Here is a 24555-nt window from a genome sequence, read left to right as displayed (position 1 = left end):
CACCATGAATATATAAACTGGAATCATGAGTACAATGTTTAGCTTAGAATATTGTTTCATTGAATTTACCAAAATGCAGTGCAGAAATGATGCTGCCCTTAACTGTGCATTCCCCAGCCTCTGAGTGTGCAGATTTTGTCTGTGAAGTGTGAGGGAAACGCATCAGCTCACACAGCAACTGCAAGTGGTGTTTATTCATTTGGGGCTGGGGGGTGGAAGAAAGGGTCTGAGTCATAAAATCTCAAGCCATATTCCAGTTTCTTTAAAATCTGTGTGTGTTCAGGAGCAGAGTTTTTGTCTCTGCAACTCTGAGACCACTAACACTCTTTCTTCATTAACTTCTGGACAGAAGTTTGAAAAACATTCATATTTTGAAACCCAGCTTTTCACAGGGTGAGTGACCAAATTATTATTATTATTATTTTTATTTTTATTTTTATTTTTTTTTCAGAAGCGCTAGCTTACTAGCACAGTGCCTTTCCCTGGGTATTACTGGTTTGATTACACTGACAAAATAAATGTCCTGCATCTCTCTGCCTCCTAGCCTGGGACTGTGCGTGTGGGATTTGTCAGGCTGGTAATTAAGCCTGACACTAACTGCTGAAGTCCATTTGCATCCAGCATTGGATAAAACACAGCCAGTGCCTTCCCGAAACAAGCCAGCTCTGGCAGGGGGATGGTCACAGATGCCAGGGGGGTCTCAGCCAAATCCCATCTCTGCCCTGCAGCAGTGCCAGCCCATCCATCCCTGTGTGTAGAGAAGGTATCGCTGTGCACCACACAAGCCGTCAGACCTTGGCTGTACAGTTGACCCCATTTCCCTGCATCAGCCCAGGACTGGAGCTGAGGAAGGGCTCTGTGGGCAGTGCTGGCACCCCACAGCCGCTGGCGAGGTGAGCCCTGGTTCCCGTCTGCGCTTGGCCGGGGCCAAGTCTGGCACCACATGTCATTGTCCTGGAGGGGACCTAGCCACGGGCTTGGAAACACCCTCACATTTCACCCTGCGCTGGGAGTTTTCAGCACTGTGGAGGAATGAAATGAAAACAAACTGCAGTCATGTCACTGCCGTCCAAAATAAACAGGGATGTGGGGGTGGCGATCCTGCTTTTTTTTCCCTTCTGCATCCCTCAGTCACAGCTGGGACTGGGGCATTAACCCTGCTCCTGCTAAGCTGCCTTGCTGCCCTTCCAGGTGGGAGACAGGTGCTTTGCTGTCAGCTTTTCTGCAGGTGTGAGAAAGGGAGATTCCCCCCGCATTTTGGTCCCATGCTATGTGACATCGTGCTGGTGAGCCCTGTGGCTGACAGTGCCTGTGGGGCTGAGCCCCACGTGCCTTGCCCCTGCACACGTTTGGGGCCACTACTTCTCCTTCAGCCCTCTCCTGGGACCCCAGCAAAGTGCCCTGTGGGAAATACAGACATGATAAGATGATGGTAATGGGGCCCAGCAGTCTTGTCATGTACAGTGCTGTGCTCCCAGGGGGTTTCTTTGTTGGCCGTCGCCCCAGGGAACAGCTGCTGTCCTTGCTCCAGGTGAATTGGGTGGCAGATCTACACTGCAGCCCGCAAACGCTTCTCGTCTGTGGTCCCATCTTGGAGCAAGAACAGGGCATATTGATCTTAACTCCCCAAAATGAGGGAGTTTGTGTATTTGCTGTGGGCTTCCTGAAGCCCAGCAGCGCAGTGGGAGGAGGAGTTGCAGCTGCTCTGCCACAGCCTTGGGATGCCTCAAAATCTCAGAGTTATCCTCCCTGCCTGTGCAGGGTGGCTGAATAGGACTGAGACCTCTGGGCTGACCAGGGCTGTTGCTGATGATCGCTGCTGGCTGGGATTCACCAGGCAGCAATGTGACCATTCACAGTCTGTATCTCCAATATCTTTTTTTTTTTTTTTTAATTGGCAAAGGTAGGTTACTATTGTAGACATAATGTATTTATTGGTTGCATTATTCTGCTTTATCTAGGCTATTCTATTTCCACTGGCCCAGATAACCTAAAGCTGCTGACAGCAGTAGCTCTGTGTACTGACCCAAAAGCCTGAGCTCAAGAGATGTTTGGGGGCCTGGAAGGTTATACACGAAGATGAGAATTCCCCCTGTCTCCCAAATAACTAAAACTGTCGTTTAGCAAGGTGTCTGCTGAAGTCATGGTTTAATGGTAAATGATTAACATTGTGAAGCAAATGAGTGTGCAGCTGGGAGTGATGAAATACTTGAAGGAAATCTTGAGGCATGAGGCAGCTGTAGGCAGCTGGAAAGCAAGGTCATGGGGGGAGAGCTCCTTCGTTATGGCTTTTCACAGAAGACTGAACAAATATCAAGAGAAAGTATCAACAGTGCCAAGTTGGCATTGTCTGTTGGTTGATTGACACTCTTTGAAACTTTATTTTAAAAAACAAAAGTAAATAATTTAGATAAACAAATACCTGAGGGGCGTGCAGCGCCCAGTGGATGGGCAGCGCTCTCCTCTGAGCTGGCCTCCAGGAGCGCAGACAAGATGACCCAGCAGGGAGTTTCCACTGCTGCCTTTTGACCGGCTGCATCAGTCTTTCAGCCAAGCTGAAGAAACTCATATTGGAAGTGAAATCAAAGCACCCTTGGCGTTTTGTCAGCTGCCTCTGTGTGCGTCTGCTTCGCCGTTCCCGGACCTTCCCTGGGTTTTGGGATGTTGCCGGCCAGGCCATGTGAGGGGACGTGTGCCCGCAGCTTCCCTCTGCCCGTGCCTAGGACGTCCCAGCCGTAGAGTGGGAGCAGATCTGGCCTCTCAGTATTATGCTTCCCAGAGTAGTTTTCCTGCAATTGAGTGATTCTTATCGGCTAGAAAACAAATTCTGTCTTTGTAATTTTTGGCCTTGTTGTTTGGCAGGGTCACATACCCTTTCTCAGTCATGTCTGTGTTTCGTTCTGGGCTTTGCCAGTGACGAGTGTGTATCCCGCAGTGCTACCATAATCCTGTAATTCTGACATCAACATGCACACACAAATTAACAGCTGGGCTTCTAAAACCTAGACGCTGACTTGAACCTATATGTTTTTACATGGTCAGGTTTCACTTGCCTTTGGTTTTGATTCTTACAAGATAGCTTCTTTGAAGCACTTCTGAGCTCCAGGAACTTAATTTCGTTTTAATGAGAGTCCAGATTTTCTTAATTGCATGATACTTGGCAGTGTTAAGAAAAATAGTAAAAATCATGAGACCTTTGATACTTGCCAGAAATGTACAAGAATCTGTGGGTAACTTTTTATGTCTTATTATCCAACCCATTTTTCAGGTGTGGCTGGCTATTAATGCTTTTCAGTTAGTGGACATGAGCTTTAGTCACGAGTATCTTTGTTTTCTACACCTGATATGACACACAGTGCCTGGAAGCCCTGATTATTTCTTCAGGAAGATATAAAACTGCTTTGTCATAGCCGATTGTCTTGGTGTTTATCATCCTGATGCTAATACTTGTCGGTTCATTTAGTGTGTGTGTGTGAGCACGTGTCTGTGGGTACCCATAACTGCTAGCAGACTGCTCTTCCCCAAGCCACACTAATTTCTCTGACCATTAATTCGAAGCCCCAGAGACAGGAGGAGGCAGAAATTAATCATGGACTAGAGGGATTGTGCTGTTTGGGCTATAATTGTGTATTATCAAGAAACAATTTTGTTCAATTTTGGTTACACTTCCTTGGAGCTGGGTTCTGCTTCCACTGGAGTCAATGGGCCTGGTTTTCGTGACACCAGAAAAACAGGATTCAGCTTGTGGTGCTGAGCCACCTCCAGCTAAGGTCCAAGGAGAAGCCTCTGAATATAGAGGAAACAGTCTCATCTTGAATGACGTATGAGACTTTTCTGTAGGGCTGTGTTTTTCTGGGGTCTTTTTGCTCTTATTTTCCTCTTATCCTGATGTGCTAAAAAATCAGTAATAAATCTTGCTGTTTCCTCAAATGAAGTGGGGCATATGGTGCCAAGCGGGCCAGCTATACTTCATCAGGAGAGGGAGGCAGCAGTGGGGCTGAGGAGACTGGAAGGAGCTGTGGGTGTTTGCAGGGATGTGGGACAATACCCTGCAAACAAGACTCACCAGGGCGCTGAGGTGCTGCCTGTGGGGTATAAAAAACCTGGAAACCACTTAATTTATTTTTGACTTTTTCTCTTGGGGGGAACAGAAGAGGGACAGGATGGTGTTCCCTTGGCCCTGAAAGCAGAGGGTGACAAAAGCAATGATACCAAAGGGTGTTTTTTTCTTATTTTCTACAAGTGTTCTTTGGGAAACAGGTGTGTTTTCTTGTGCTGTTGTCTTGCTTACTGATGTATGTGATAATTCAGTGAGGCTTTATTTTTTTCCTGTGTCTTTGTGGATCATTTGAGCTAAGTTAACTACTATGTCTTTAACGCCCTTGTTTTCTCTAAGTCATCCATGAAGTAGTAAATGAATTTATATCACTATGGTCTCCAAAGGAGTATTTGCTAATTAATTTGAGGTGCCTGTACTGTTTGCCTGTTCCTGTTGAACTGCTAGTAGCTATGAACAGAGATAACTGCTATCACTGGGCAATTATGGCTTTATATCCTTCTGACAAAAAGTCTTGTTCTAAGATGTGTTTGGAGCCTGGACCTTGCTTCCTCTGTGGACAAGAGGATGCTCCTAAACGTAACTCAATTAACGTGTGGTATAACCCTAGTGAAGATGGTGTATCTCTGTAGTTGTGGCTCATGACAGCAAGTTAGGCTGGTCAGCCTGCTAGCTTACAGACAGGAGCATGAATAGGACTGATTCCCCAAACACCTTTGATTTGCAGGCTTGTTAGGTCCACAGACCTGCAAGTATGTCTCTCAGGTCTTCTCACTGATTACCTGTGTAAGATAAACCTATTTGCTTGCCCCATTTGGCTACAGCTATGAGGAAGCTCTGTGCCTTTTTTTGTGAGCAGAAGGCAATCAATTTGGCTTTCTGTGACCCTCTCACCTGATGCCCTGGTGCATGAGACTTGTGATAGCTTAAGAGAACAATTTTTGATGCCTGGGCTTAGAGGTGACTACTCCTTCCCCTCTCCCAGGTGCTCTCCTTTCCTTTTCACTGTAAACTCTGCTGCTGCTGTTTTCTTGCCTGAGGCCTTGTACATTATCCTATGAATATGATCTCAGCCTAAAATCCAAACCAAGATATAAACACAACAGAAAGCGGCAGAACTGTTTGTTTTGCCTGCATTGTCTGTTTCTGGAGAAATCACCGCTGTGTTTAGCATCTTGTTTAAATTGCTGAGGTGTTCCCATGCCTTTGAAGGGTTACTCTGTGCTTGCCTGTGGTGTGCTGCTCCTAATCACCTCTGTTTATTGCTGACACATACTTGGCTTGTTTCACCTGCCTGTGATCTGGAGATGGAGGCAGGAGGAGGAAGCATCTTGCTTTCCCAACCAGGGCCACAGGTTGTAGTAAATAGGGCCTGGGGAAGAGGAGGGCTACCAACCACAGCTCTCCTGTTAATGCCTTTGTTGGGAGTAAAGATGTGTTGGCAGGAGGGTCTGGATATGGTCATCCACCACTGCCTGATGAAAGGGTCAGTATGCTTTGATATGAAGCACACCGATTTCCTATGCCAACACTGGAAATGATGTTCATCCTGTGTCAGGCTCCTGATGGTGGTGCCAGCATGAGCATGTTGGCTTGGCTCCTCTGGAGGTACTTTGGTCTCCTTGGATCCTGTCCTGTTTCCCTCCTTCCCTCTTCACGGAGCCCAGGCTGGAAGCTGGTTGCACCACCCCTGACCGATACTCACGAAATAGTCGTCTTGGTGCAGGCAGGAGCCCTTCAGGAGCCAGGGCAAGCCTGGGGCGCTGAAATGAGCACGCGTGTTGTTGCAACACCTCTTGTGTTGCCTGGTTTCAGTTCTTGCACTCCTCCCCTCCCTTCTGACTAATGCTGTAGGAATGCAACAAGCCAAACTCTCTGTGGGGTACTGCTTAAATTTTTGCTTTTCTTGACTCTTTGAATAAAAGAAGGTGGAAGGAGGCATGCACATGCTGGCCTCCAAAATAAGGTGATACTGTGCTGCTGGAGGACTTCGAAAAGTGACTCCTGGATTGAGTCCAGATGGAGGGAGCGCTCTCCCAGAGAGCAGCTACTCAGCTCCTTCAACAATTTGTATTCCTGTACAATGCATTCAAAATCACTATCTGCTCCCGAAAGCTTGGCCCAAGAATTTAAGATACGCAGTCCAAGGGGACAGGAAAATCAGAGGTAACTGTACTGTGGCTCATGATGAGGTCTGCTAGAAACAGCAATATAAATCACATATATAAGTGGATGCTCTCTTGAGGGGGCTTGGGGTGGGGAACAGAATGGCAGTTCACATGCTGTTCTCATCTTTTTCGTGATAGTTTCTAAAATTCATCTTTCTGGTGATAGTTTCTAAAATTACTCTAGTCTGAGTTGTTACTATGCTTTCCAAGTGACAATGTGAAATGCTACTGTGGGCTTCCCACCTGACCCACAATTGTCTGGTCAGTGATAAAGTCAAGTGAAGGCTGGGATTTAGAAATCTGAAAGGCATTTTTGTGCTTGGGAACGTCTTCAGTCATCCCTTCTAACTTCAGTGTGTCTTCTGTAACTTTGGTGTAGTGTTTTCTTGCCTCATTCAATGCAATCATTGAAGTAATGATGCTCAATTAGTCACGATCCTGTAACTTGCGGCAGATTTTGTTCCCAAATGGGGTGCTTTGTCAGCACGGCAGATGAGCTGTGTTGCAGACTGAAGGGTAGGAATCTCTTCACTGACTTCCTTTTTTCCATTTCTTAAAATTAATAGCAGAAGTTGGGATGCGTTCTAAAACTAACAAAAGTAGAGAAAGCAAATGTGATTGTAGGGTTCCAGCTTGAGGGGGTAAAGGGCAAAAAACTGTGATTGAGCGGAGTTATTAATTAACAACTACTTACCGGATTCTTCCCAATTTATGACTTCATCTATCATAACTCTTTCAGTAAATCATCCTTGGTGATTATGTACATGGCCACTGAGTAATCATACAGTATGTACAGCCAAAAAAAAAAAAAAAACTTAGAACACAGCAACTGTAGCTTAAGACCTGTTCCCAAAGTGGACCAGGTCAGAAAATCTTTTCAGCAAGACCAACTGCAAGCTATTTCATTAAAAATAGAGGGGCTGGCTGTGGTGCTGGGGGCTGGATGGCTGAAGGGTAGCCCTGTGGTTGGGTCAGAAATCGGCCTCATCCTTGGGGATGCTTCTTGCCTCTCCCTCCAAAGCATCCTCCTCTGTGACTGAGCTGCAGGTTTGGGTGGTGGCAGCAGTGCCACTGCTCCAGCTGTGAAATAGGCTGGGGGGCTGCTGGGCTGGCTGGGGGCCTCCTGGGAAACCCCAGGAAAATCACAACAATGGCCACTTGTCTATTCTTTTGTTTTGAACAAGTGCAGTTAGAACAGGAGAGGGGACCTGAGAATGACCTGGAGAGCATCTGTTTCCCTACTAGCCTTCAGACTTCAATGTTTAACCAGCCTCCATAATTAGGGCATTTTTTTTATGCATCATTGTGTTTCTCCTAGCAGGAGAGTGAACAGAAAGAGAGGCAGGTATGAAAAGTGAGCTTGGAGCTGGGAAGGTGAAGACCAAAGAGCTGGAATGGGGCCTATTCACTCCCTGGCAGCTTGAGAACTTATCTGTGCAGGGGTGAGCATGGAGTCCATTGGTTTTTGACCTAACCATAGCTCAATAACAAATGCAATTTCAGTATGAGAGGCAGAAACATCATTAGAAATTGCTGCTAATTAGAGAGTGGCCAATTCATTAGTGAGAGGTTTGATCTCAGGTGGAATAGCAAAACAATCAGGATCCTACAGGAGGTGGATCTCCATATCTCTCTGATCACCCCTCTGCCTCCTGTCATCACAGGGATGTGCCATCACTAATAACTTCATCACCTGCCCGTGAGGCATCGTCTTCGCCGTATGGATTAGAGGCTGAAACGCAGCATGGACTAAATGACTTGCCCAAGGTCACAGAGGAAATCGGTGCCCGAGCCAAGAACTTCAAAACCAGTATTTCTGAATCATGACTGACATCTTGGTGCCAGCCGGGGTTTGGTTAAGGTTGGGCCCCGGGCAGAAGGAAAGAGTTAAACAAAACAAAAAAAAATCATGTTGATGTTCTCTGAGAAACAGCACCTCTGGTTCAAATGTTCCTTTCATGCTCTGACCCTTCCTATCTCCTCAGCTGTCAGTTAGGCTAAAGAGCTTTTCCCAGCGTGCTTACTTTGAAACATTCCCTCTGCATGGACCTTTGGGGTCACGAAGCCTTCATGTTTGCTGCCTTGTGGGGTTTTTCTGTCTATTTTTTTTTTCCTTTTGGAGGTGCTTTCTTCCTTTTTACATTGTCGAAGGGCAGGCGCTGGGAGGGACCAGGGCGGCTGCCAGTGGAGGGTGTGAGTGGCAAGGAGTTAAGTAATGGCTCTGCCAGCGCTGATTCCCGTAACTGCTGCCGCCTCCTGCCCTGCCAGGAACAGCCAACCCATCGGGTGGCAAGCTTTGAAAGACAAAAACAGCCCGGGCTGGCAATCTGTTGCCCTGCATGGGGCTGCAGGGGAAAGCTCGTGCGTGTGTGCGTTTTCATAAGGAATTTATTAGTGCAATGTAATAATATCTAATTATTTAAGTAATAAGTGGCTGGGAGCTACAGGTGCCCAAAGAAGCGCGTGAGGGAGGGTGTGTTTGGGGTGCAGGCAGGAGAGGGGGCCCTGTAGGGTGAGTGTGCTCCTGCTGGGGCTGCCTGCCGTGGGGCAGGGTGCTGGAGACCCCTGTAAACGCTGCCTTGCTCCTGTCCTGTCTGCTTGGTAAAGGGCGTGATTTCTATATCCCTTTCTTGTCCCCCTCTCCTTTATTTCTTCGTGATCCAGAAGAGGTGGATTACAGGAGGGTGCACAGGGTGTAGTTAAGGGTTTCTTTTAATGCCTGTGTGAATCCACTATTGGTTGAAGCTGCAGAGTAATCTGAGCGGGCTGAATACGACACTTTCTGATGCCCCCAGGAGAAATCAGATGTAACTAAATACATGTGTTCTTAGGAACAACTTAAACTCCTTTTTCTTCCCTTCTTGCTTTGTAGTGCTGATTGTTTGAAACTACCCAGACAAATAGCCTCTTAAATGAGATGCATCTCTGCTTTCATTGATAATAGTATATTTACATCCCTATATACTCTGCCATAGCCACCTCTAATACCCATAAAGGCAATAGGGTCTAACAGTCCATAAGGCTGTCCTAAAGGATAGGTTTCCACTAAGCTATACAGACAGGGAACTTTTCCATTGGGGGGAGGGAGGGGGGGAGTTTTGCTTCGTTAAATCCTGCCACCAGCCTGTCTCTGTAGCTGACTGATGAAGCAAACCTTGAGACCTCATTTCTCCACTGGTTGTTCCCTACCATCCTTTGGTCCATGAGCTTGCTTTTGTCTCCTCCTTGTCACAATGTCACTGAAGCAGTTCAAAAAGCCCAGAGCTCTGAAGGTGACCGGTCAAAGTAGCAACTTGATGGGCATATTGATGCTCAGATAAAATCATTAAGGCTGGAAAAGACCTCCAAGACCATCTGGTCCAACCATCCCCCTACCACAAATATCACCCACTAAACCATGTCCCTAAGCACCACATCCAACCTTTCCTTAAACACCCCCGGGGATGGTGACTCCCTGGGCAACCTGTTCCAATGTCTGAAATAGATGTAATCTGAAGTCTTCTACCAAAAAACCCCACATGACTCAGGAAAGCCTTCTTTGTCCAAGGAAGCTTTGCTTTATCTCACGTGCGTCAAACCTCAAGTAGCTATTGTCCTGAAAATCTGCTTTTTGCTAACACCCGATGGTATAGACAGGAAACATCAACATGGGCTGAGATGATGGGAGAGGCAAGCGCAGGTTATCCAGAATCACAGCAGAGTAAAGGTCTGTCTGACCTGTGTTAGTCTGTCTTCTGCAACCAGACAATAAAGCCATAATTTTTATCAGCTCTTCAGATGGGAAAAAGTGTTTAACCTCATTTCTCAAGAAAAGCTGGATGTTGTCTTGAGTCTATGCGCTGACTGTAATCCAAGTACTCTCCTCCCATTTTTCATTAAGCAGACTATGACCCATTCCTGTTGTTTAACCCTCCTTTGACCTAAGATGCTGTATAGCTGTAGTCCCATTGATTTTTTTCTTGAATTATTATGGGAATTGAAGCATAAATGTGCTCTTTCCTTAACAGCCTTTTTTTTTTTTTCCAAATTAATACCTTCTGTCCCCTCTTAAGTAGTATTTAAAAGATATCTGGATAGACAAATGTAATTATGGAAAGACTGAAGCAAAGGAAAAGCTTGTTTGTAAATTTATATTGAATCATTAATTGTCATGTTTTGTAGCATTTTTATCTGTGATAGCACTACAGTAATTACTTTCCCTTTCCATGACTGGGATTCTTTCAGAGGCCTTAACGTGTTGTGTTTGAGTGTTTTGCATGCTGTAGCTTGACTTTAGGATACTTGTGCTCTCAGTTCTTGGGCTGTGAAATGTGACCACTTCCATAGGACTGATGTGAAGAGTGAATGATTGCTTGCAAAATGCTTTTGACCCCATGCTTTGCACGTATCTGAAGTGATACCGTATTTTTAAACATCTATCTCACCTTTGTGGGCAGCATGCATAGACGGGGTCTGTTCCTCCTTGTGGAAAAAAAATAGGCAAGTTTGCCAGAATCCAGTCTTATACTGGTACTAAACATGTAGTGCTTCTAAGGGGCCATCACCAATCTCCTTTATTTGCAGACTGGTATCAAACAATTCATCTCAACGAAAAACACTGAGAATGGATTGCTACTCTTGAACTGCTTTTTTACTTAATCCATTAAAAAAGCTAAACAACTTCAGTAGCGAAGACTGGTATTTTTCAGAACAGATAATAGAAAGGGGAGGAGCAAAATAAATACTTGGCATATGTGGAAATGAGTTATACATCTGCTTCCAACCCCAGCTGGAGCTTGCTTTAGCTTTAGTACTGCAGAAAGAGCTCCACTCACTGGTAGAGCATGTTTCTAGACTCTGCGAATAACTTGGTCCTGGGCTAAAAAGATACAAAACAGAGCAGCTTTTCCAAATGATAATGTCACTGCTGTGCTGGGAAATTTTGTGTTCAGTGCAGGTCTGCTTGTTTCCTTACTAAACCAACTCAAATGTTTTGTGAACCCTATGCATGGAAGTTAGCCTATAGATTATCTCTGTGTATAGAATAGGTCTGGAAGCTCTTAAGAAGTTTGCTGCCTGGTTCACTAAGCTGATGCACACTGTGCATGGAAGGCTTTTGGCTTTGGTCCCACTATGATAAAGAAAATTCCAGTTTTGACCAACATTGTTCTCCCTTTTCCTGACCAAGTCAGCACTTCTGCTGCTTCTTTTTCTCTCTCCCAGGAGCAGGCCCCTCTGCAAATGCACTGACAGCATGTCGTGCAGCTGCTTGCCCATGGCTGCTTGGTGTAGGGATCTTTCCTCTGCTACCAGAGCTGTTGCTCTTGGGATTTTGCTGTTCCAATGGGCAACAATTAACATTTTAAAAGGATGTAAGTGTTGGTTTGGAAGACCTAATGACAATAAAACGTGGGTTTATTGTGGCTGTACCTTCAGAGCTAGATCATAGTTCACAAATTGCTGCATGTCCTACACCTACTGCAGGACTAGGCCTGCAGAGTTACAGGCGATGGGGCCAGGCATGCAGAGATGTCTTGGCTGGCTTTGAGTGAGTCGGTGCTGACACTGAAGGCATCATTGTTGCATCAGTGGGGCCGTGCTGGGGTGTGGGTCTGCACACATGAAGCTGGATGGCTTTCAAGCCCCAGTCAGACATAAGCCATGCAGATGCCTGGGGCTGTCTTGGCTCAGGTATCTCTTTGTGCTGCTCTAAAATAGTGACAGGGCTGTTTCTGGAAGTAAAAAAATGCTTTGTGCCCACATAAAGTGGTTACAGCTTGATGTGTTATCCTTGTTACATTGCCTGGTCTACTCCACTGCTGTTGACTATGAAAAAGGTCCTTTGTGCTTGCCTCTATCTCTGAGGCTTGACTGCTGTCTGGGTAGTGGGTAGGAGTGTGTATGAGCACAGGGTGCACATATATGATGCTGTGGTGGTATGGCTGTGGGATGTCTTGCTCCTTTTTGTGGCACTTGAGATATTAGTTGTGGCCACATGGCTGCAGTAGCAGGCACAGCCACAAAAATGTAGTTGGTGGAGATGTACCTTTGTAAACAAATTGTAGCTGAGCCTGCCATAACAGGGTCACACTTCAGGGTTTTCAGGTCATTAATTGAAAATGATTGGGTTTACTGCCAGTCATAAACATTGATTCCTGGCAGAGAAATCAATACTGCCTCCAGTCATCTCAAAAAGTGTCAGTCTTTTCACACCCAAATAGACACATGCCTTATGTTAACACGTGCCATGCGACATGCTTTGCTGGTTGAAGATGTTGAGGGATGTAAAGACAAATCAGTGTGTGCTTGCTCATCCATGATGAGAAAGCTATCTGAATTTAGTCCTGGTTTGGGAAAAGCCACCTTATTTAGTGGCAGATGAGCTTGTAAGGGTAGGTAGATCTAGTCAGATCAGGAGATGTGCTACGTGCATGGCTGTGCTACCTGGCACATGGTGGAGGCAGAAACTGTGTGGTGTTGTGTTGTGGTCTGGATATATCTGGGAGAGATGGAGCCCTTTTAAATCTGGAGCCTTGTGTAACCCTACTTGTACCTGGTTAAAGCTTCCCTGTCCATGTGTTGTGTGCAGGTTGGCCACTGGGAGCTCAGCTGAAGGTCAGGACTGGAAGCTCTTCTGTTCTGTGCAAGTATCTCTGTTAATGCTATGGTGAACACACCTAAAGGAGCTGTACAGGCCCATCTGGCCCCTGTCCTGTTGCAGAATGGCCATAAACAGGTACCCTGGTGGAGGGAAGAGCGAGGCAAGTGAGCGTGACACTGCTCCCAGTTCTCTTCTCAGGGGTTGTCCACAATAACCTGACTTACTGAAAGTCACCCAGGAATTTGTACACTTCTTAAGGGGCTTTGTGTTCTTATGGTCCAGTGGTTTTACTGTGCTCTCTGCATGCACAGGGAACTCCCCATGAGTCAAGGTTTTAAAACTACACATAACCTCTATGAACAATGTTGCTTCCCGCTTCCCTTCTCCCCAGCCTTTGTGAGCCCTGACCCTTGGAGATGGGTTGCACGTGAGGAAGAGGGCTCAGCTCTTGGCCTTGACACGGGGTGGTCGCCAGCCTCACAGCAGCTCAGTCAAGCCTGCTGTTGCTTTGCAGTTGATGTCACCTGCCTCCCAGGTGGGATTTGGGCAGGATAGAGAGGCCACCTCCACGCTTAGACACTGTTATTGCTTGGCACTGTGGATCCAGGACCTGGCTGTGCTGAGTGATGCATGAACAGTGTGGTCCCAGCAGTCTGCAAGCTATGTAAATTACGTCCTGGAATTGCACAGGGATCCTGATACGTCTACGTTCCTTTGGCCTGATTTGTAAGGGTTTGCCAAGTCTCTAATGAGAGAGAAAGTTGTCTTCAGAGACTCAGCAAGCCAGCTTTGGCCGATGATATTTTATTAGCTATCTTTGCCAGGAAACTGAAGCAATACGTTGATATGGTAAAGGACACTTCTCTCTTCCAGTGCCAATGTAGTCATGTTTTATGAGCAAATAGCCATCTGCCACATAGTTGTATGAAAACGTGCACATTGCATAAATGCTTGTGTGTAGTAGATGAGATTCTTATCATAACCTTAAGCATAACATGTAGCTATCTGGACCAGAATAATTATTAGGAAACATTTCAACTCCATTTCAAGTGTTCTCCATTTCAGTGCTGTTGAGAGCTGTACTGTAGTCAAGATATGGATGCTTGAAATTAATTACTAAGTGGTGTAGATAAGAAAAATGCTATGTAAATATTTTTTGTTAAAATTTCTCCTCTTGAAGCAAGAGTGAACCCCTTAGAAATGCTGATCCTCACTACTTTGGCTTGTGAAGTTCCATCTAACGTCCAGGGAAGACTGAAAACTCTGCATTTAATTCCTTTTTCAAGGAGTAGATTAGTGAAATAAAAGACAAGCAGAGGTGAGGAGGTTTATCTGCTTTGATGGTTGGGGTTAGTAAATGTGGTGAGAAAAAATTACCTGGAATTTTTTTTTACTCTTTACTTTGCATTTCTGGGATTTTTTAAGAAAAAAAAATAGTTTCATATAAGGAGTAACTGAATTTCAGTTCATAAAAAGAATAAGTTTTTATTGTGACTTTTAATCAACTTTTTTCTAACCAAAAAAGCATGCAGCTTTTTCAAAGATATTCAAATTAAGATATGCTTTTTGCTCTTCATTACATGAATAAAAGGCAGGTGCTGACACTTGTGTGTTATGACCTATACTCCAACTTCTGATGCAAAAACTCTTTTCCATACTTGCAACTTCATTTATGTGGTACTGAGTCCTAGACAATAAGCTTCAAGTGATTGTAATACCCTTCACAGATGCTTTAATTATGTCCCTTTTTCAGACCTGTGAGGAACAGGATCATCTAGCTTAGCTGAGAACCCATCCTCCCTCTGACATTTTAAAAGCTTGGTTAAATAATGAAGTTGTTTCAAACACTTGAAATCTAGAACCAAAAATGTCTGGGTAAATTAAATAGCTCAGGTGCTTGATTTGCCATGGGAGTAAATAAAGTTGCGGTGGATTTCTGTATTATGAACAAACTGATGGTCTTCCCAGCAGCTCCTGGAAGTGCTTTGCCTGATTTCACAGCTGATGCTTCTGTGGTAGAGGGGATTTAATATGCTGAAGTTCAGTGTTGTTCTTTCATATTAAAAATATGAAATTTTCATATTAAAAAAAAAAAATTGAGGAAGAGCCAATGTATGTACTTTGGTTTGGAGGAATGATGAGCAGCAGCCAAGGAACATTGAGGTCCCTCAGGTTTGTTGCACCATTCTCTGGCATAAATGTGTCTGGGCTCTCCTGGAGATGTGGGATCTGCCTCCAGGCTGGATGCCGCTCATCTGTAGAAAAGTACTCTTGCCTGTTGCAGCACTGCAAGATTAGCCTTAGAAAGGCATGCTAGCTTGTTTCTTTGAGAGATGGTGTGGCTGAAGGGAAATGATGAGGCTGCTTTCTTGGGGGAAGGTCAAGTTGATGGGTAGTCTGGTGCTTCAGCACCCGGGGCCTCCAAGGACTGTGTGTCAGTCCCTGCTGCAACCTGGTGCCTGCAAGGGGATGGGCAGGATGGGGGCATCACCCCTGCTCCTGTCCTGGCTGATGGAGCAGCTGTGCTGCTGTACCCCGCCACTGCTGCTGGGATGGGCCTTGGTGTGTAGGGTAAGCAATACCTAGGATTGGCCCTCTCCTGCCTAAATCACTTGCCCCCTTTCTTCAGCTTGTGAAAAAGGACTGTGATATGTATTGGTCCTATCTGAATTCAGATGGATCAGGGCTCTAACATGGGCTTATCCCACCCTTTACAAATAATAGATTTTTTTTTTGATTTAAAGAAACTGAAGATAATTTACTGCTTGCATTATTTATTTTTTCAAGGAGTAGCAAAGATAAGCTGTGGTATTATGGCATCGGTGCTGCGGCTGGATCATTGGTGGTAATGCTGAATGTGAACCAGCTGGATTGAGGCTCTCTTCACTCCGGCAAGTGCCTTTTGCTTTTGCATGATGAGTGAACAGCTTGGGGGTATCAGACTAGTGGTGGCCAGCTCCCTCCAGTGTTTTCCTCTTTCAAAGAGCCTCTTCTGTTGATGTACTAGGGCATGTACTGAGGAAAGGAAAAGGAGGTAAATATCTGTGCAGCTGTTTTATCATTCCATGAGGGCTTCATCCTCCCACTGCACTGATGGGGAATACATGTGCAATCTCTACTGTCACGGGCCCCTGAGTTTGGGCTGGAGTGATGAACTCGTGGTGTACCAGGCTGTGTGGCTTGGGTTCAGCAGGGCTGTGAGCAGTAGAAAACATTTTGCTTGGTACAAGGAGATATGAGAGTTGGGGTGCTAGATCCATCTGCGTGGAGACTCCATCTAATTTCTGCTGAAGATTTTTCTGAGGGAAATATTGCTTCTTGTGTAAGATGGTGGGTACTTTATGCCAGCCTTGGGTGTTATGTATTTGTCCTCTAAAACATAACGCTTGCAAGTGCTGCTGTTCTTGAATTAAACTTGCTAGTATTTTTTCCTAGAAAGAGCTGGTGTGTTCGTACTGGTGTTTCAGTATGCCATGGTGAGGGATGAAGGCAGACAAAGCACAATCCTGCTGTGGGGTGAGGGAAGGGAGACAAGTGTGGTTGTCCGGAGCTTAGTGACAGCTCAGACCCTGGAGCAAGGCTTTGTTTGAGTAGGGCACGTTGTGTAGCTGGTCTGCCAATTGGCATGCATCTTGAAAGCACTCATACAAAAATGTGAAATACACCATTTCCAGGTGAAAGGCTTCTATGTACAAGTGTGGGCATAGGAGCATACAAATAAAATGCCTCAGGAATAACCTTCTTAAAATGATAACCAGTACTTTAAAGGGGTGAATGTTTTGGTCTTTTTCCATATTTAAGAAAAAGGAAAAAGACCTTAGCAAGTCCTTTGATCGGTCTACCAACCCCTCCTGGATTCTTCAGGTCAGTGTCTCTTAGCAGGGAGACTAAATAGCTGATGCTGGAAGATCTGGTTTTGCTAGAAGCTGTTGAGACTTAGTGGCCCAGTCACTGGGTTAGCGAAGCAGAACACGTAGTTAGTTACACAAGCAGCTGTCTGTTTCCTGAAAAAACATACTGCATATGCAGTTACATCTGCTGGAGTCCAAGGCTTGCTGGTCACACTTTCCATCTGGCTTTTCCAAGTACCTTGACCATGGCTGGAGCTTTTCCTGATATTCCTTCATCAGTTCTCTTGCTTTCTCTAATTCTCTAAAGGCTTTCAGCAATGAAGGGAAAATCACAGGGTTGTGTGTACATCTCAAATGAATAGATCTCATGGAAGGGAGCAAGGATGTATCTTAGACATCACTTCAAAGACAGTTTTGAAGTAGAATTTTAGGGCAGGTGGAAATATTCTTGGAGGGACTTATTTTTAGAGGAATAAACACCCCTATTATTCTCATTTCATGTGATCCAGATCAAAATTTGTAATGGTCTGCAGTAAAATATTGAACATCCATTCAGCATTATGCTAAAAGCAAACTCAAGTGGTGCAGTGGCAATGCTGTGGGAATTCCTTGTGTAAAAGCAGAAAGATCAAACTGATGCTTATTATGGAAAGGAGAAACTAGCTGTGGCGTGGGTTGGAAGTGCAAGACTCAGTAACAGACTATGCTCCATTAAGCACAGACTTGCTGAGACTCTGTAGTACTTAAAACTGTAAAAGGGGGGCTATGTACTTGTCATGGGTTGGACTATACAGGCTGTAAAAAGCTGGATGAAAACGTTGCAGCAGGATTAGACCTGGGATGGCAGATGTTTGCACACAAAAAGAAATCTGATCAGAATAAAATAACTTAATCTGTGCGCACTTCTTTTGGGACTAGAGAGCCTTCTCATTTCCCAGACAATGCTGGCATCATGTGGCCACTTCATTTAGCTCACCTTGTATTAAAATATCTTTGAAGAATACTTGCTGTTCCTCAGCATCTTTCTGCATAGAATCCCTCAAAACTCACAAATGCCCCAACGTAGCTGCTTCATTTGCCTGGATGCACTGGGACACTACCCCCATTTTATACAAGGCATGAGGAGTTTTAATTGATGGCTTGGGAATTTCCTTTTCTGACCAAACATCACTGATCATATTTTTCAAATAAAAGGAATCTGTAATGATGCTTTCATGGGGACTTTGAAATGGAGTACTATTTTGTAGAAGATTTTTAATAAAAGAGGCTTCTGTGACAGCTGGAAAATTGAAGAAAACTGCATGTCTGATTCTGAATTTAATAATCCAGGCTGCAGAAAATAAAAGTAATTTTAAAGCAATACTACTGGTATTCTGGAAGAATGGAAACCTGGGTAGAGATGGTAGAGATACTATCTAATACTAATTGAAGTGGGATCCTGTTACACAGACAAGACTGATTGAAAGAATTTTGCAAAATTTCCCCTGAAGCTCAAGTAAATAAAGCCTAGGTAGTATAGCTTTAATCAATGGTACTAATAACTTATTAACCTCCATATGAAATAATCTGCCAAGAATAAAAAGCAGAATCTGTTCAGGGGAGTTCCTCTTTGAAGTTCTGTACATCCAGATAAAACGGCAAACTTGGCAAGAAGCATAAAACACACAAAAAGAAGGTATTTCTCCCAGCAGTGTTTCAGACTGAGAAACAAATGATACAGCCTTCTGAAACAAGAAGACAAAGCATGTGCATGATTGTACACTTGTGTAAACCTACAGATGAGCTATGTATGCTTACATACATTTCTATACGTAGAAAAGTTTGTGCACATGCACAGCTATACTTCTCTGTAGAGACAGTTTAAACTAAAAAAAAAACAAAACTCAGATGGAAGAGGAGTGAAACTATCAAGTGCAAAGCTAATGACAAAGCTGGAAAGTCTTCAAACACTGAAGCTAACTCTTAGGTCTTCCGATACCTATACCTGCAAGCAGGAAGTCATTTACCAGGAACAAAATGCCTTAAGTATGCAATGCTAGCTGTCTAAAGCCAGGCATGTGTTTAAGTAAATAATGAGAAGAGTTATGGCTATGACTTTAGAGCTCCTGTGAACTTGTAAAATTATGTGTTTAGGTGACAAGGGAACCTTTAATCTGATTTGGTGTCTTCTTTCAGATTGGTTGCTCTTGGTTAAAATGTTTAGTGTGGATCCTGTTTGGAGTAGATAAGGTACTAAATTACTTAATGCAAAGAGGTTCTTGGCCATCTACATTGCCTAGTAAAATGTAGTTACTTGACTGTTTTTGCATCTAGCTGAAAATCCATGGCACGTCACTAAACTTCTTCATTGTCACGTAGGTTCTAGTGCAGTTTCCTGGAAAAGCTCCCTACCTCTACAGCAGACCCAGCAAATTCAGACTGATTGAAGTTAGTACTGCAGGGTATGAATGCAGGCCCTTGGCCTTTCTATGACATATTATTTTCTACAGCTTCTATCCAAAAAGGAAGAAACTTATTTGTTCTTTCTCTATAGATGATAACATAGAAAGAGCACTATATACATATACCTACTCTGTATGTGGCTTACTAGACCATTTTTTTTAAAGACTGCTTTTTTTTCCATGCTGGTTCTTACAGATGTGTAGACAAAAAGGAAGCAAAAATAGTGTGTGCTGTTCTGTCTTTTTCTCTTGTAATTTTGAACAGGAGACTGCCTGTGTTAAAACAGGGCTGTATACGTGTTGAACTCACCATTATCTAGAGAGCTCACTGTTGTGGTAGGACTCAATGCAAAGCTGTTAAGCAGGTAATTCTTTTCCTGAGTGTGCTGGAAGGGGGTGAATGGGATAGAAAGGGAAAATGAGAAGGTAAATAATGTGACTGAGGAGAGCAGAACAGGTTCTTCTGCTTAACTCTGTTGGAGCTAGGGAAAAAGTGAGACTCCTGGTTGGTAGGTTACTCTGTCTTTAATTGTAGCTCTGCATTCATTCTCTGTTCTTCTGACTGGAACAATGAGCTCTTTAATACATAATTTTTAGAGGCTTTTGTCTAGCTCTGTGAGTGAAAAATGGGACCTGTTATTAGTGATCTTAATCATTTTGGGCCATGATGGCAGACAGTCTTCCTGAGACCATGTGTCTGTACTGGAGCTGTAGCGAGCAGGTGTTGGCAGACAAACAGAAGCCCATCTTTTCAAGGCAAATAGAGCCTATAACTTATGATACCACAGAAAAAAAATTACCTTGGCTGTGAAAGAACAAATGAGCTGGTTGATTTTTTTTTTCTAAACTGTTACCTCACCTTCTCACTCTAATTTCTCAATGGAGTTAGTTCTAGCAAGTGACAGCTAACTGCCACTGAATGTGGCAGCAGTGCATGTTCTATGCTCTGCAGAATATTTTCTATGAAGCTGTGCATTGAAGGAAGGACTGGGATGTGAAATGAAATGTAAGAGATTCAAAATATGAAGCACTATGTACATGCTGTGAAGTGAATATACCAAAGTGTTTAATGTAGTTAAGCTCAGGCCTACCTCTTTGAGGAAAGAGGAAAACCTGTTAAATACTTTTTTTTTTTTCAGAAGAAGGAAGGAAAAGAGGCCCTTAAATATATTGTATCTTGGTTTTCTACCTAGTTTACTAAGGACAAAGATTGTGTATTTAAAGTATCTTTGTAATCATTGTGACAGAACACAATATATATATGGAAGCTTCAACCCTGTTTTTTCTGGATGAGAAATGGAAGAGATAACTGTTATCAGCTCAAATGCTCCAGGGAAAATTTATCACTGAACTAGAAATGTTGTCCAACTTCCCCCATTAAGTAAATTAGTCTTTCCTTAAACTTAAGAGGCCAGAGCCCTGGTAAATATAGGACAGTGAAGCTGTTCTTGCTGCAAAAATCCACCCCAGTTACTCTGGAACCCCCCTCCCCTCCAAAAAATTAAATAAATCAGGGCTGGCAAGAGTGTGTTGCTACAGGAATTGGTAGATTTTAGTTTTGGGGGGAAGAATGCACTTAAAACTTCAAGAGCAAAGTATTCATTTGAAGATATTTCTACTGCAGCCCCTATCCTTTCATATATTTTTTATATATGAAGCCCTATCACCATATTGATAAATATTCTTCAGAATCACTCTGGCAGGGGTAAGAAGAGGAATTGGCCTATTGATATCTCAGCATTTCTGTTTCCAACCACTTTTTTTTTTTTTAAAGGCCACAAGACTGCTGCCAGCCTGGCTGGTGTTAATACTGCTACTCCATGATGCTTTCTGGCAGTTGTTCTGGCTGTCTGCTCGACGTCCTTGCAAGGTGGATCTGGCCTGTGGGGCTGGAGGAGAAGCTTGCAATGCTGCCTGGTAAAATGCAAAACACTTACCTACCTGAGGGAAGGAGCGTGGGAACTATGCCTTAGTGGTAAGGCCTGAGAATAAATGAAAACAGGTAACACCACAAGGGGTAACAGGTGTCTTGTAGATCTTGGCCACAGACTGAATTAGTGCTGTTGGAAAACAACTGGAGAGAGAGTTTTGTGAAAACTGGTTTGGTGGTGGAGGTGCCCAGGATTTATCTGTCTGCTCGGGACAACCTTTCTTCTCTTTCCTCAACCACTAGCTGCGTTCTTGTCTCATCCTCACCTGGTATTACATTTTTGACTTTGATTTTCTGTCCTCGCAATGTTAGCTGAGAGGCTGTTTTCATGATGGGTGCTCTTCTGAGAAGGTCACCGCAAGCTCTGCAGGCAGCATTCCTTGTTCCCATCACATAGCTTTGCTACAGTCTGGCTTGTGAATAAAAACATGAGTTTGCTGCTGCTGTTCCATTTTTCCCCAAATACTTATTATAAGGTTTATCGAGGCTAGTGTGGGCTTTTTAAAGTTACAAAGTGAAATTGGTAACTGTATTAAACGATGGCATCAGACGTGGAACAGATTCTCTTTCAGCCTCCCTAAGACTCAAAATTTCACGTCCTTGACATTTTCCTAAGTGTTCAAATTCTCTGTAATTTAGAAATTAATCAATCGAACCCTTCCAACACTTTTAATGAGAACTACCTATAATCTGTAGCAATAACTTCAATATAGTTTATCTTACCCTGGTAATAAAAACATGCTACATGACTTTAATCTAGTGTTGTGGAATACTTTTGGGTATTTTTTAGATTAGCGTAAGGGCACACTGCTGGAAGAAACACCATGGGAAGAAATTATATTATTAATCAAACCAAAGCACAGAGTTCTCCACATAGTGGCTTTAAAATGCCCAAGATAATCCTTAATTGAAATGTTATAGAAAATAACAGAGTGAGAAACTGTGTACTTGGTGCTTAATTAACTTACATTGTATGTTTAGTGGTTTATGTGAGACAGTGGGACCAAAATGCAACTGTGATGCAAGATGTTGCCAGCAGTCAGTTTATCTATGATCTAATAATAAATTTTGACTTAGATTAATAAGCACTTTCTTAATTAAACAATCAGCGTCATTCCTTATTGCATGTTGATGGCTGATACCATTTCCATGTGTTGTCTTCTATTCAGCACTCATCTTTTCTTGTGATGATTATCTCTCAAACAAAGAAACCAGGTTTTAATGATGTTTTTTTTATCAGCATCTGCCATATAACTGATTGCATTTTCTTCTGCATTCTTTTATCGAAGTCCAGGCTGCATTTTTTGCTGTCTGTGGCTGTGAAAAGATTGTGGGAAATGCAAAGAATTTGATTTTATACAAAAAGCTTATGCTGGTGGTCCTTCACATGGTTGCTGTTTGTGCCCTGGGCCAAGTGTAGAGAGACAGCTGTGTCCCCCTGGAGGAAGGCACTAGCCTGGGTGTTGTTCACTTTGCTTTTGTTTCTCTGGGGCATGTACCTAGAGGAGTGTGTCCAGCTACAGACAACAGATACAGCTAGTCCTGTAAATGACAAGGCATTCCTGATGTACTCTTCCTGAGCAAGCAGACACTTTGCTGCAGCTAGGTTCCAGCTGTGGGTTTTCATGCTGCCAAAAGCTACTTCCACAACCAGTCAGTGCCTGGGCCCCCTGCAAGCCCTTCCCTCTTGGGTTAGCAGATATACTCTCCTCTTCCCCCAGCACAGCAGCTCCAAACCCAGAGTTTACAACAACATCTTATCTGCAGGATCTGGGTCAGGGCTCTCCCAGAACCTCTGCTGGGACCTGGGGTGGGATGGACAGCAGTGAGGGTGAGCAAAGTTTTCCCTCTTAGATCAGCTGAGCTCTCACTCGCCTGGATCAGCAGGTGAGTGTTGGTGGTATCTTGTAATATGCAGAGCTGCCTCTGTTTTATATCATACATGGGAAATAAGTGCTGCCTGTTACAGGGTCTTGTATATCTCAGGCGATGCAAGGATACTGAGTGAGCAGAGCCTGGCCTCTAGTGGCCTGTTTGCAACAGATACTGGAAGCTGGGGATTGCTGGGCTGCTTATACGTGGACTCATCTATTCCCTCAGGGGTCCTTTTTGAATTAACATCTGCACATCTGAAAGAAAAGAAAAGGACCACCAAACACCTGTGATAACTAGCTTGCTTGATAGCAGGCACCAGGTCGGGTGAGATGAAACAGCACAAACAGCACTGTGGGCATCTGTGTTTTGCAGTGGAAGAGCTGTCAGTGTAAGGGGTGTACCTTTTTTTAAATGGAGCCACAGTTTAATCACCAGTCACAATTGTTGCAGAAGCTTTGGTACTTCTGTTAAACATACAGTAGAATTTTCAATAAACTAAGAGCTCTAATAGATCAGATTTTTCAAACAAGGACAAAGTAAATATTATACTGTAGTAGCTTTATTAATACTTGTTTACTTCTCTAATTTGCAGAGCTCAGTTGCAGAGACTTTGGCCACCCTGTGCATCTGAGATGCTCTACTACAACTTGAGTCTCAGTTGTGTAGCAGCAGTGCAGGTTGGGTGTCAGAGGACATAAGCTTCCAAAGCTCCAGCCTGTCCCAGTTGGCTTATAGCACTATCTACCACCTTCCACCAGAGAATTGCAAAAGCAAATATGGTCATCCTGGGCACGTTAGGTATGAAAGCAAGCCCTTATCCAACAAACGCTGTACACCTTTGAGACAGTAAGTTCCCTGAAGTAGACTTAACAGCAACAAACAATGGCAGTGCTAACAATCAGTTCATCCATTTATCTGTGATCTTTAGTTGTAATCCGGAGTAGTATAAGTATCAAATGGGCAAGGTGGATCAAGTGATGTTTTGTATTGAATTTGTTTTCTGGGGGATGTGTGGAATATTACTGCTTATCTTCCATAACATCCTTCTATAAATGTTCACATCCTCACTCTCCCACAGCCCGTGGGGTGCTTATATCTTCAGATAACTGGAAGAAAGTTGTTACCAGTGCTCACTAAATGCAAAACATTCTTTGCAATAAGAACTGTTTTTGACTGTGCTGCTGACTCAAACATGAGCAAATTGTAAAAGTGCGTGGGTACAAAGCGTGCCTTCCGTGCCTGTCCATCGCACTCTTGACTCAGAGGTTATTTCCTCCAGAGGCATCTGGCCCTGCTTCAGCAGTGACTCAACTTGTTGATGGCCCTGATCACCACAAATGACATCCTGGCATATTAAGGAAAGTTGAAACTGGCCCTGACTTTATCTTAAATGTGCTACAGCTAAGCAGCTACTTTGTGAACATCTGAGTCATCCCTATAGCTGGGCCAGAAAAGTCTGAGTTAATTGGGAATAATGACTTCCACAGACAATGCTCTTGTGTTTTCCAACCAGAGCCCTGTGTTGTTTCACGATCTTGGTGGCTAGGCTTGGTAGCTTCCTTACCCTGGAAGAGAAACCTGGGAAACAAAGCAGAGCTGGACTCTTGTTCTGTCTCTGCCTAGTGTCTGCTCTGGTGACTTAGCTTTGAGTGT

The 24555-nt window shown here is 43.9% G+C and overlaps 1 protein-coding gene across 7 annotated transcripts in view; it reads left to right on the top strand.

The window, feature by feature from the left end:
• Window positions 1-259: 259 nt before the first annotated feature.
• Window positions 260-24555, top strand: part of ZPLD1 (zona pellucida like domain containing 1) — a 107796-nt gene continuing 83500 nt past the window's right edge. For 5 of the 7 annotated variants that reach the window (XM_040569518.1, XM_040569506.1, XM_040569482.1 and 2 more), the window contains exon 1: window positions 260-393. Coding sequence is in view for 1 of the 7 variants with exons in the window: in XM_040569488.1 (XP_040425422.1) it covers window positions 21090-21099 (10 nt within the window). In the remaining 6 variants the exon portion in view is untranslated. The other 2 variants (XM_040569512.1, XM_040569488.1) reach the window with 2 other exon arrangements.

This window comes from Cygnus olor, chromosome 1 (assembly GCF_009769625.2).
Source record: "Cygnus olor isolate bCygOlo1 chromosome 1, bCygOlo1.pri.v2, whole genome shotgun sequence".
Taxonomy (NCBI): domain Eukaryota; kingdom Metazoa; phylum Chordata; class Aves; order Anseriformes; family Anatidae; genus Cygnus; species Cygnus olor.
This window is presented reverse-complemented; position numbering and strand designations above follow the sequence as displayed.